The following is a 12040-nucleotide window of genomic DNA, read 5'->3' as shown; positions in this document are numbered from 1 at the left end:
TACCAATTTCCTTTCTTCCATCATGATCCCTTACAAGCCAATGTATACACTTCTATTAGATTATCTTTCTAGATCACTCTTGTGATTATATCACTTCTCAATACCCAGTTTCTTTTTGCCCTTTGAGCTGTTTCCTCATAGTTTTTACTTCAGAAATGATCAGTAAAACACAGTACTGTGTTTTCTCATTCATGTGATGATGTTAGCAGTGTACAGAAACATTATCTGCTAAAATGCTGTACTTAACTTGGTTGAATATCAAAGTCTATTACTTCCAACAGGAGGTCGACTTCAATTTAAGATCTTAGTGAAGGTTTATAAACTGTCAAGTTAGGCATCATTGATGGAGAGAGACAAATTCTTTGTAACAGAAAAGAATACTTTTGTTCTCTTGTGAAACAAAATACATTGATGTTTGTTTAGTGTTCATTCCCTTTAACATGCAGTTTATCTTTATAGTTAATTATACTCGACCAGTGATCATATTGGGACCTATGAAAGACAGGATAAATGATGACTTGATCTCAGAGTTTCCTGACAAATTTGGATCGTGTGTTCCTCGTGAGTAACCCACATAAAAATTCTTAATTATTGCTTTTAACAGTTTATCACTCATGTCATAAAAGTAAACATTACCATTTTTTAATGTTTATACTTAGATACTTTATCAGTTATTCCTACGTCTTCCATATTATTGTCTTTGAAATTTAAATTAATCTCTGTTGTGTTGAACTTTATAAAACAATTGTTTAAGTGGAAAATGGATTTGTTGTGTTAATACTAAACACTTCCTCAAGTTCTTTTCTGTTAAAGATACAACTAGACCAAAAAGAGATTATGAGGTAGATGGAAGAGATTATCATTTTGTGACTTCAAGAGAACAGATGGAAAAAGATATCCAGGAACATAAATTCATTGAAGCTGGCCAATATAACAACCATCTGTATGGAACAAGTGTTCAGTCTGTGCGAGAAGTAGCAGAAAAGGTAAGCATCAAAGTAATACCAGAATATAGTTTCTAATTAGATATGTCTTTGACGGTATGAAAGAATGATGAGGATAGAAACTTTTAATTCATTTTTTTTTAAATAGAGATGTGGCAGCATTAATTAATGTTATGAATTCATTCAACTAATTTAATTTTCAAGACTTAGGAAAATATATACAAGATAAAGAAGATTGACAGAATGAAAATAGAAATGATAACATGAATCTCTCTATTAGAAGGGAGGTTATTTTAAGGTCCTGTACATTTGCTAGAGGTAGACCTTGTGTTTCCAACACCTAGCATAATTAAGGAGCTAAGATCAGCAATGTCCATTAATAAAAATGGACCAGATCTTCAAGCTAAGTGTAGTTACTGCTGGTACTAAGACAAGACAGAAATTTCTCCTGAATAATTGTTTAATAAATGACAATATAAAAATACCCAGCAATACTGTAACAGCAACAGATTATCTGAAAAATCTTTCAGATTTGATGATATATTGACATTGGTTAAAGCAGTTTTATGGTGAAGCCAAAATAGTGTGTCCAGACATGCTGCTATGCTTAAATCACTCCTTGGGCCAAGAAAATAAACATGAGTGAGTTATTTTATACCTTCAAAACTAGTAGTTTAAGACTTACTCATAAAATACCTACAAAACATAAAGCAGTGTTTCAGCATCTCAGTTTTCCATCTGTAAATGCTACTTTTTCTATGAGAAGTTTGGTCAATTCTGATTCATTGTAAAAATTGAAGAAATGGAGATGTCAGTGATGGCAAGAATTTGGGAAAAAGGAAAACTTAGATATTATTGTTAATGGGAATATAAATTGTTAGAACTTCTGAGAACAGTTTGGCAATACCTACTAAATGCACATATCCTATGACTTAGAAATTCTACTTTTTGGTTTCTAAGTAGAGATTCACATATGAGAATCCTGTATTATAAGGATGTTCATAGTAGCATTTTATAATAATGAAAAATTGGAATCAACAAAGGGAAATGGATAATTAACTTATCTATTCATGCAGTGGGATGTAGCAGCTAGAATGAATCAACTAATATATCTACTAGTTAGGTGTATCCACATGAATCTCAAAATTATAATGAATGAATGAAGTTGTAAAGGGTATATATAGTATACTATTTATATAAACTTTAACATAAAACAGCCTATATATTTTATGGATACACATTCAGTAAACATAAAAATATGCATGAGAATGATACATCTACTTCAGGAGTATATATAGCCAATATCCAGTGATTTTCCTTTGGGAGGAGAGGGAAGGAAATTGTAGTGCTAGCTTTATTTGTGATGTATTTCTTTTAAATATATTAAAAATATAAAAAACCATACCCTCAGCCTAACTGAAAGACAGATAATATCCAAACTCAAATTACTGGTAAATAGAAAAGTAAACAACAAATCACGGCAAGCTACTTCTTGTGCAAACCTGTGGCAAAAAAAGTATCAGGAACTTCCACAAAGCACAAATATTACAAATAATACTCTGATCACAATGCAATAAAGCTATACATTATTAGAAAATCAAAAACAAAATGTCCTGGAAATTTCAAAACCACCTGTTGACTCTTACATAAAAGAGAAAAATTCAAAATGAAATTACAAAAACTGGTTCTTTGAGGAGATCAAAGTCACTGATAAACCTTTAACCAGACAGATCAGAGAAAAGAGAAGACACAAATTACCAATATCAGGAATGAGCGAGGTGACAGAATCTACAAATATTAAAAGAAAAATCAGGATATTAGGAAAAACTTTTTACCACTAAGTAAACAATTTAGTATATGTGCTGCCGAAGCGAGCACCACTAAGTAAACAATTTAGATGAAGTGGATAAATTCCTAGGAAGAAGTAAACTACTTAGGCTACTTAGGCACTCAAATAGAAATAGATAATTTGAATAATCCTATATCTATTAAAGAATTTGATTTGTATTTAAAAACCTTCCCACAAAGAAAACTCTAGGCCTAGATGGCTTCACCAATAAATTCTACCAAACAGTAAGGAAGAAATAATACCCATTTTCCACCATAAAATTAAAAAGGAGGGAATACTTCCCAACTCATGCTGAGAGTACATTACCTAGATTTCAAAACCTGACAACACATTACAAAAAACTACAAACTAATATACTTCATAAACATAGATACAGAAATTCTAACTGGCAGTTTAGCAAATTGTATCTAACAATACGTAAAAAAATATATAGTATGTCATGACCAAGTAGGGTTTATCCAATGAATGCAAGGTAAATTTAAATATTAGAAAGTCAGTCAATGTAACTCACCGTATTAAACTAAAAAAGGAAAACTGTGTGATCACCTCCACAGTTCAGGAAAAGCATTTGACAAAATCAACATTCATGCTTGATTAAAACTCTCCACAAACTAGGAATAGGACTTTCTCAAACTGATAACATTGCAAAAAAACCTACAGCTGTCATTATACTTAATGATTCAAAAAATGTAGTACTTTGGGCCGGCCCAGTGGCTCAGGCGGTTAGAGCTCCATGCTCCTAACTCCAAAGTCTGCCGGTTCGATTCCCACATGGGCCAGTGGGCTCTTAACCATAAGGTTGCCAGTTCAACTCCTCAAGTCCTGCAAGGGATGGTGGGCTCCGCCCCCTGCAACTAAAATTGAACACGGCACCTTGAGCTGAGCTGCCACTGAGCTCCCGGATGGCTCGGTTGAAGCGCGTCCTCTCAACCACAAAGTTACCGATTCGACTCTCATACGATATGGTGGGCTGTGCCCCCTGCAACTAGAAACGGCAACTGGACCTGGAGCTGAGCTGCGCCCTCCACAACTAAGATTGAAAGGATAATTTGACTTGGAAAAAAAAGCCTGGAAGTACACACTGTTCCCCAATAAAGTCCTGTTCCCCTTCCCCAATAAAATCAAAAAAAAAAAAAAAATGTAGTACTTTCTCCCTAAGATCAAAAATATGTCAAGGGTGGGCCGGCCGGGTGGCACAGGCGGTTAGAGCTCCCTGCTCCTAACTCCGAAGGCTGCCGGTTCGATTCCCACATGGGCCAGTGGGCTCTCAAAAAAAAAAAAAAAAAAAATTTAAAAAAAAAAAAAAAACATTTAAAAAAAAAAAAAATATGTCAAGGATATCCACTTTCAACACTAATTTTCATTATTATACTAGAGATCATAGCCAGTGTGATAAAGAAGAGAAAGAAAGCAAAGTCATCCAGATTGTAAAGGAAGAAGTAAAATTTTCTTCACTTGCAAATGACATGATAGTCTATATTAAATCTGATAGAATCTGCCAACAAAAGCTACTAGAACTAATAAGTTTAGCAAGGTTGAAGGCTACAGTATCAAACATTATACAAAAATTAGTTGTATTTCTGTATACTAGACCAATCATAAATTGAAATTTTAAAAACATTACAGTGGCATAAAAATATATTAAATACTTAGAGATAAATCTGACAAAAGATTTGAAGACCAATATACTAAAAATTGCAAAGCATTGCTGAGAGAATTAAAGACCTAAAGAGATGGAGTGATACACCATGTTCATGGATTGAAGACAATATTGTTTAGATGTCAGTTCTCTCCAAATTGAGCTTTAGGCTCAGTGCAACCCCAATCAAAATCCCAACAAACTTTTTTGTAGAAATTGACATGCTAAAGTTCACACAGAAATGCAAAGAAACTAGACTAGTCAAAACAACATTCAAAAACAACAAAACTGAAGGACTCAACACAGTTTAAGACTTATAAAAAATACAGTAATCAAAAGAAAAATACAGTAATCAAGACAATGTAAAATTGACATGAAGACAGACAAGGAGATCCATAGGACACACTAGAGAATCCTTAAATGGACCCACAAAAAGTGGACAAAGATGAAAAGGCAATTTAGGGGAGAAAGGGATAGTCTTTCAACAAATGGTGCTGTAGTGATTGACTAGCCCCACCTCATACCATTTTTAAAAATTCTAAATAGTCAAAAATTACAAATTTAAAACTATAAATATCTAGATGAAAACATAGGAGAACATCTTCATGACTTTGGGTTTGGTAAGGATTTCTGAGATAATATACCAAAAACAATCCATAAAAGAAAAAAATGATAAACTAATAAGAAAGTTTAGCTAGATTGGACTTCATCAAAATTAAAACCTCTTATCTTGAAAAAACATGGTTAAGAGAATAAAAAGACAAGCCATATACTAGGAGAAAGTATTTTCAAATCATGTATCTCATAAAAGACGTGTATCCAGAATATGTTTAAAAATAAAATTTAAAAACATCTCTTACAATAGTAAAGACAAATAACCCAATTTAAAAATCGGCATGAGATTTGAAAGGTCATTTCTCTAAAATAGGTCTACAAATGGTCAATAAGCACATAAAAAGATACTCAACAATAAGTCATTAGGGAAATGCAAATTGAAACCACAATGAGATGCCACTACACATCCATTAGAATGGCTAAATTTCTTTAACCATTACCAAGTTTTGACAGATATGGAGCAATTGGAACTGTTATACACTGCTAGGTGGGACTATAAAATGATAAAATCACTTTGAAAAACAGTTCAGACATACACCTAATATGTTATCCACTTCTGAGTACTTACCTAGGGGAAAAAAAAGCATATGTTCATACAAAAACTTGTACATGAATGCTCATAGCAGCTCCGTTTGTAATGGACAAAAACTGAAAACAATCCAAACGTCCCTCAGCTAGTGAATGGATAAACAAAATGTGGTATATCTATGAATTTTTTGTGTTCCCAGTGCATATAAAAGTTATGTTTGTACTATACTGTAGTCTGTTTTGTATGTAATAGCATTATGTCTAAAAAAATCAATGTATACATCTTAATTTAAAATACTTTATTGCTAAAGTTTTAATCATCATCAGAGCCTTCAGCAAGTTGTAATCTTTTTGCTGGTGGAGGGTTTAGCCTCAATGTTGATGAAAAAATGCATATCTGCAAAGCATAATAAAGCATAGCACAATAAAACGAGATAATGCTCGTACATACTTAAAGTACATACTTTAAATATGTACTTTTAATATGCACTTGATTGTATGTCAGTTATGCTTTAATCAGACTGTTTTGAAGAAAAACTGACAGTCCTCCTGGTGCTTTGAGGAAAAAGAGAACTTATACCTTTCAGTTTATATTCTTTCTGAGCTGCTTAAATTTTTTGTCACTGATATATGTTCTTTTTTATAATAAAAACAAAATAACCCAGTAGACAAACCACTAGCTAATCTGATTTTTTTTTTTTTTTTAGAAAGGAAAAATCACAAATAATAGAAACAGGAAAGGACAAGGGGGCATATCCATTGAAATATTATGAAATCATAAAAGACTGCTTTGCACTTCTTTGTATAAGTTTTAAAATTTGGTTGAGATGGATAATTGACCAAAATGACCTATTAGAGATGGGAAGATTTCTTTTTTTTTTTTTAATTAATTAGATTTATTGGGGTGACAATTGTTAGTAAATTTACATAGATTTCAGGTGTACAATTCTGTATTATATCATCTATAAATCCCATTGTGTGTTCACCACCCAGAGTCAGTTCTCCTTCCATCACCATATATTTGATCCCCTTTACCCTCATCTCCCTCCCCCCACCCCCTTACCCTCTGGTAACCACTAAATTATTGTCTGTGTCTATGAGTTTTTGTTTCTCATTTGTTTGTCTTGTTCTTTTGTTGTTTTTGGTTTATATACCACATGTCAGTGAAATCATAGGGTTCTCTGCTTTTTCTGTCTGACTTATTTCACTTAGCATTATTCTCTCAAGATCCAAGATGGGAAGATTTCTTTAGAAGGAAGTACCCCACAAAAAACACCGTATCCTGATGGCTTTACAGGGGAAATCTACCAAATTTTCAAAGGTTAAATTGTCCTAAAGCTCCATAAACTGTTCAAGAGCATTCTTTTTACAAAGCAAGTATAATGATATTGATCGTCTAAACCTGATGAGGACAGGAAAAATCATAGGCCAGCATCACTTACAAATATCAATGCAAAAGTGTTAAATATTTTAGTAAACAGAATCCAATACCACATTATAAAAATAATATACCATGACCACATGGGATTAAAGGAATTTAAGGTCAGCTCAAAGTTAGAAAATCCATTAATGTAATTGACCATTTTAATAGATCTAAATAGTAAAATCACATATCCATAGATGCCAAAAAAAAGCTTTTGGTAGGATTAAATACCTTTCCGGGGGACTTTGGGAAAGGGGGGACTAAAACGTAGATATTGGTGTTATTTTTTAAAAAGTAGAGAGATTAACATGGATGGATGGATATTCTTAGTTTTAAATCCTTAAAGGGAGAAACACAAGTCAATTCCATTAAGATGAGGAACAAAGCAAGGATGTACATTATCTCCACTACTATTGAACATTGTACGTCACATACTCATTGTAATCAAGGTATTAGTGCTTTAGACAAGAAATCAATAAGAAACATAAGAATTGGAAAAAGGAGTAAAATTATATTTTTAGATAATATATCTGAGAAACCATACAAAATCTATTATAAAATTTTTTTTCTAAAATAAATTATAAGTTCATTATAAAGTTAAATGCTGTTACAAAATGAAAGATATAAAATAAAAAACTAGAGTAAAGTAGCAGTATATAAAATTAAAATCTAGGCGATAATAACCTTCGTTTACGTGAACAGTAACCAGTTAGAAGATAATGATAGACAAACACTCATTTATAAGAAGTAGAATAAAAATACTTAGTAAACTTAATAAGAGATAGGTAGACTTATCTGAGGAATAAAACACTCCTGAAAGACAGAATTATTAGATTTGAGTAACTGTAAAGAAATCCCTTGTCCTTAGCTAAAACAGTATTGTAAAGCTGTCAGTTCGAAGCTAATTTGTATATGAACACAATCCCCCAAAAAAACCTACCAGCTTTTTTATGGGGCTTGACAAGTCAAATTGAAGTTCATATGAGAAGCCAAAACAATACAAAAAGAAAAGCTAGAAAGGATTCTGTCCCTACCAGATATTAAAGTATACTATAAAAGTCTTCTTAATTAAAACAGTATAACACTAGCATATGAATAGACCGTAGAATAGAAAAGACAATACAGGAAAGACCTAAATACGTATGAAAATATAGTGTATCATAGAGGTGCAATCTCAAATCACTGCGGCTTTTAAAAAAGGGCTTTTTAATAGTTCTGGGACAACTGGGAAAAAAATAATTAAAACCATACTTTACACCATACACAAAAATTGGCTGTGATACAAATGACAGAAGAAAATTTAACCTGGGCATAGCAAACGTTTTTTAAATGTGAATTAAAATTCAGATGTAATAAAAGATTGATAGATTTGACCACGGTTTTTTTTAAAAAAAAAGACTTTTACTTGACTAAAACATCTTCCGAAAACACTGTTACCAAGGTCCAAAAAATGACAGAAAAAATTTGCAAGCAAAGGGCTGATATTCCCAATATATATAAAGAACTCTTAAAACTTGAGGGAATAGAGACCAAAAATCTAATAAAGAAATAGACAAAAGATATGAATATACAATTCACACAAATATAAAATATAAAAATGGTAAATCAGAAACTAAGGAGATTGGTTACCTACAGAGCGAGGGGTGGAAAGGATGGGACATTGGGGAAAATGTAGGTGGGATGGAGGTATGACATTTCTCTAAGTATTCGTTTTTATATATTTTGACTTTTAGAACAACTATGTTAAGATATATTCAAAAATATCAACAAAGAAAGATAAGGGAAAAGCAAAATCATGTACAAATAGAAACTAAATTAATCTAACTATATTTCAAATAAATAACTGCATTGAAGAGGGGAAGGGAGGTGAGGAGAGTCTTAATCCCAATAATCCTGAACACAGGTTAAAGACAAAAAGATCTGTAAACAGATATTGAAACCTAATTAGTACATTTGTTTTTCAGAGTGGTATCAGCTAACAGTCCTGAAACTAATGTATATTCTAGTGTTGAGCTAATTAATCTGTTGACAATGAGAGCTGGTTTCTTTCACTGTTAGAAGGGATTTTAGAAATACGGAAAGGGTGCAGTGGACTATAGTAATTGGATTGGAATTAGAGATATGAATATAAACCCATGCATCCTAATGCAGATAGATGTAGAAATAGAGATGTGTGGATATATACATATCTGTGTTCCCTTCCTCTGTCCTCAAAAAGGCCTGAAAATGACGACTCCTCTGTAAACAGTGAGAATTATGTAATACCTAGATCTTAGCTTCTACCATAAATGTCACTGTCCATTAAAAAGATCCAGAACTCCTTGAAGAAATGGCTGATTCCAGGGCTGGAACTGGGAAGGTCCAAGCTGAGCCTAGAATATTTTACTGTGCCAAAAAAATATGGAAATGCTTAAAGAATAATGAGGATATGTCAAAAAGACATACAGAAGCCAAACTGTAAGGTCCCCCAAAGACCACGTCTGGGTAATTTGAATATTAAAAGATAACAATAACTGATTATAACATAGAGAATAAAGAATCCAAGAGTCCATAATAGCATAAATCAATATATAAATAAATAGATAGAAGGGAAACCTTTGCCTTAAAATTGAATGTCTACTAACAAAGGTAGGAGTAATGAAATGAGGAAATCTCTCTTGATAACCATGGTAATAATTCATGGTAATAATTTTAGGCCAGAATCATCAGCTAAAATTAACGAGTGAAATAACATCTAATGAGAAACTGGATATTTACATAGTCTCAGCATAGCCTCCCCCAAAATACTTATCAGTTACAAAGGAGAAAATGGTAATGTTACAGTGGAAAAACCTGACAGACAAAACCTTAAATAAGTGATCAAAATTAACCCTAGTTAGAGAGACAAATAGATATCATATGCCTCCTGATCTGATGGACTAAGAAGGATACAACTTCACTTCTGTGGTATTCCTGCCAAAAATGTATAACCTGCCATCTGATGGGAAATATAAGGCAAAACTCAAGTTGAGACATATTCTATGAAAAAAATTGTTCTGTAACTCTTCAAAAATATCAAGATCATGAAAGACAAAGACTGAAAAACTGCCAAATTGACAGAGACTAAAGAGAGATTACAACTAAATGCAGCGTGTGATCCTGGATTGGATCCTGGACCAAGAAATTTTTTTTTTCTTTCGTAGTAAAGGATATTAGTTGGGCAACTAAAATTATACTGTAGTTATGTGAGGGATACCATTGTTTTTAGGAAATAGATGGTAAAGATGTATGTCTTCCATATGTTCTCAAACTTTATGTACCTATAGAAAGGGATAAAATAAAGCAAACATGATAGGAATGTTAATGTTTCGGTGTGAAGTATTTTTAAATTTCCAAGCAATCAGGTAAAATGTTAATATCTGATAAAAGTAGATGGTAGGTGCCATGTTTCCCCAAAGATAAGACCAGGTCTCATATTGACTTTTGCTCCAAAAGATGCATTAGGGCTTATGGTTACGGGATGTCATCCTGAAAAATCATTCTAGGGCTTATTTTCCGGTTAGGTCTTATTTTTGGAGAAACACAATACATGTGTGTCTATTATTTTCTTTGCTTTTCTATATGTTTGAAGTATTTATATAATATTAATTTTTGTATTTTAAATATCCTACAAAAGTGAAATTATCATTCACTGAAGTCGACTCAAGCCCTTAGATTACAAGATGCATTATGAAGGATAACTGATTTAAAATGTTATTTTAAAAATCCATTTCATAAATTGCAAGTACTACCTTATTTACAGTGGACATGTTCATGTTCATTAAAAACCTAAATGGCCTTTGGCAGTGATTTTAAGCATGTCAGAAGTGTCTTAAATCAGAACTGGGATTCCCAAACTCCAGTTTGTGATAAAGTGTTTGCTAGTTCCAAAAAAAATGAGAAATAGGATAGTGTAGTGGTAGTGAGGTTTTGTAAATTTAAATTCATTCCATTTTTAAGATTCTTCTTTGTTCTAGGCTTTTTTACCTTATTAATCATTTATTCTCTTATGAAAAAAAATGGTCATGGTAAGATGGTAGTTTAGGATTTTTTTTAATGCTCTTTTTCAGCAAAACAAAAAATAGGAAACCCATACTGGTTACCATTTTGAGAGATTACTGGCCTATAAAAACTAGGAGTAAAGGAACTATATTTTCATTTCTTTTTTTAAATGTAATATTTGAGAAAGGAAAATTAATTATTCATAGTCATTATTCATTGTCTTTGTTTCATTTCCCCTTTGAAATTTGCTAACAAATGACAAGTTTGCTTAGGTGAACAGGATCCAAATATATCATAATTCAGATTTTATAACTGTAGGAAATATACCTTTAATATAATTGAAAATACTTGGTTCACTTGTTTTTTCTTTTTTATTCCCTTTATTTTAGGGCAAACACTGTATCCTCGATGTGTCTGGAAATGCCATAAAGAGATTACAGATTGCACAACTTTACCCAATCTCCATTTTTATTAAACCCAAAACCATGGAAAATATCATGTAAGTGTAAATGCATAGGGCACAGCCTCTAAGTACAGATTCAGTGTCTATCACTTACTAGATTAGATAATTTACTTAACCTCCCTGCATCTCAGTTTCTTTATCTGTAAAGTGAAGAAGTTAATAGTAGACCCACCTCTTAGGATTGTTCTGAGGATTAAATAAGCACTCTGATATCGTCATCATCGTCATTAATGTACTGAAGTATAAGGTAACATGTATTAGAATTTTAAGTTTAGTCACATGTGGTTAGTACCTACTGAATTGGGCAATACATCTCTGAGTAACCATTCAAAGAATAAAATAATGTATAACTATTTACCTAATAGAGGGCAAAAAATAGAATTTAAATACAAACTGAAAAGAGGAAAGAGCAAATAGAAACATAGAATCGGTAGGGCAAAAAGGATACAGAGAGTAAGATGCTATTAATGAGCCCAAATATTTCATTAATTAAATGGTAGACTAGTCTAATTAAAAAGCAAAGATTGTCAGAATGCATGAAGAAAAAGTAAACAATTAT

General features: G+C 32.2%; 1 protein-coding gene across 22 annotated transcripts in view; it reads left to right on the top strand.

Annotated features, from left to right (window-relative positions):
* The window catches only part of DLG1 (discs large MAGUK scaffold protein 1), a 247770-nt gene that overhangs the window by 220378 nt on the left and 15352 nt on the right, over positions 1–12040 (top strand). For all 22 annotated transcript variants that reach the window (XM_081073459.1, XM_081073475.1, XM_081073468.1 and 19 more), the window contains 3 exons: positions 460–561; positions 814–986; positions 11408–11517. In XM_081073459.1, the coding sequence (XP_080929585.1) occupies positions 460–561; positions 814–986; positions 11408–11517 (385 nt within the window). The remainder of the gene's footprint in view (positions 1–459; positions 562–813; positions 987–11407; positions 11518–12040) is intronic.

Source organism: Rhinolophus hipposideros (assembly GCF_964194185.1).
Source record: "Rhinolophus hipposideros genome assembly, chromosome: 2".
NCBI classification, from domain to species: domain Eukaryota; kingdom Metazoa; phylum Chordata; class Mammalia; order Chiroptera; family Rhinolophidae; genus Rhinolophus; species Rhinolophus hipposideros.
Note: the sequence above shows the minus strand (reverse complement) of the source record. Positions and strands in the feature narration are given on the sequence as shown.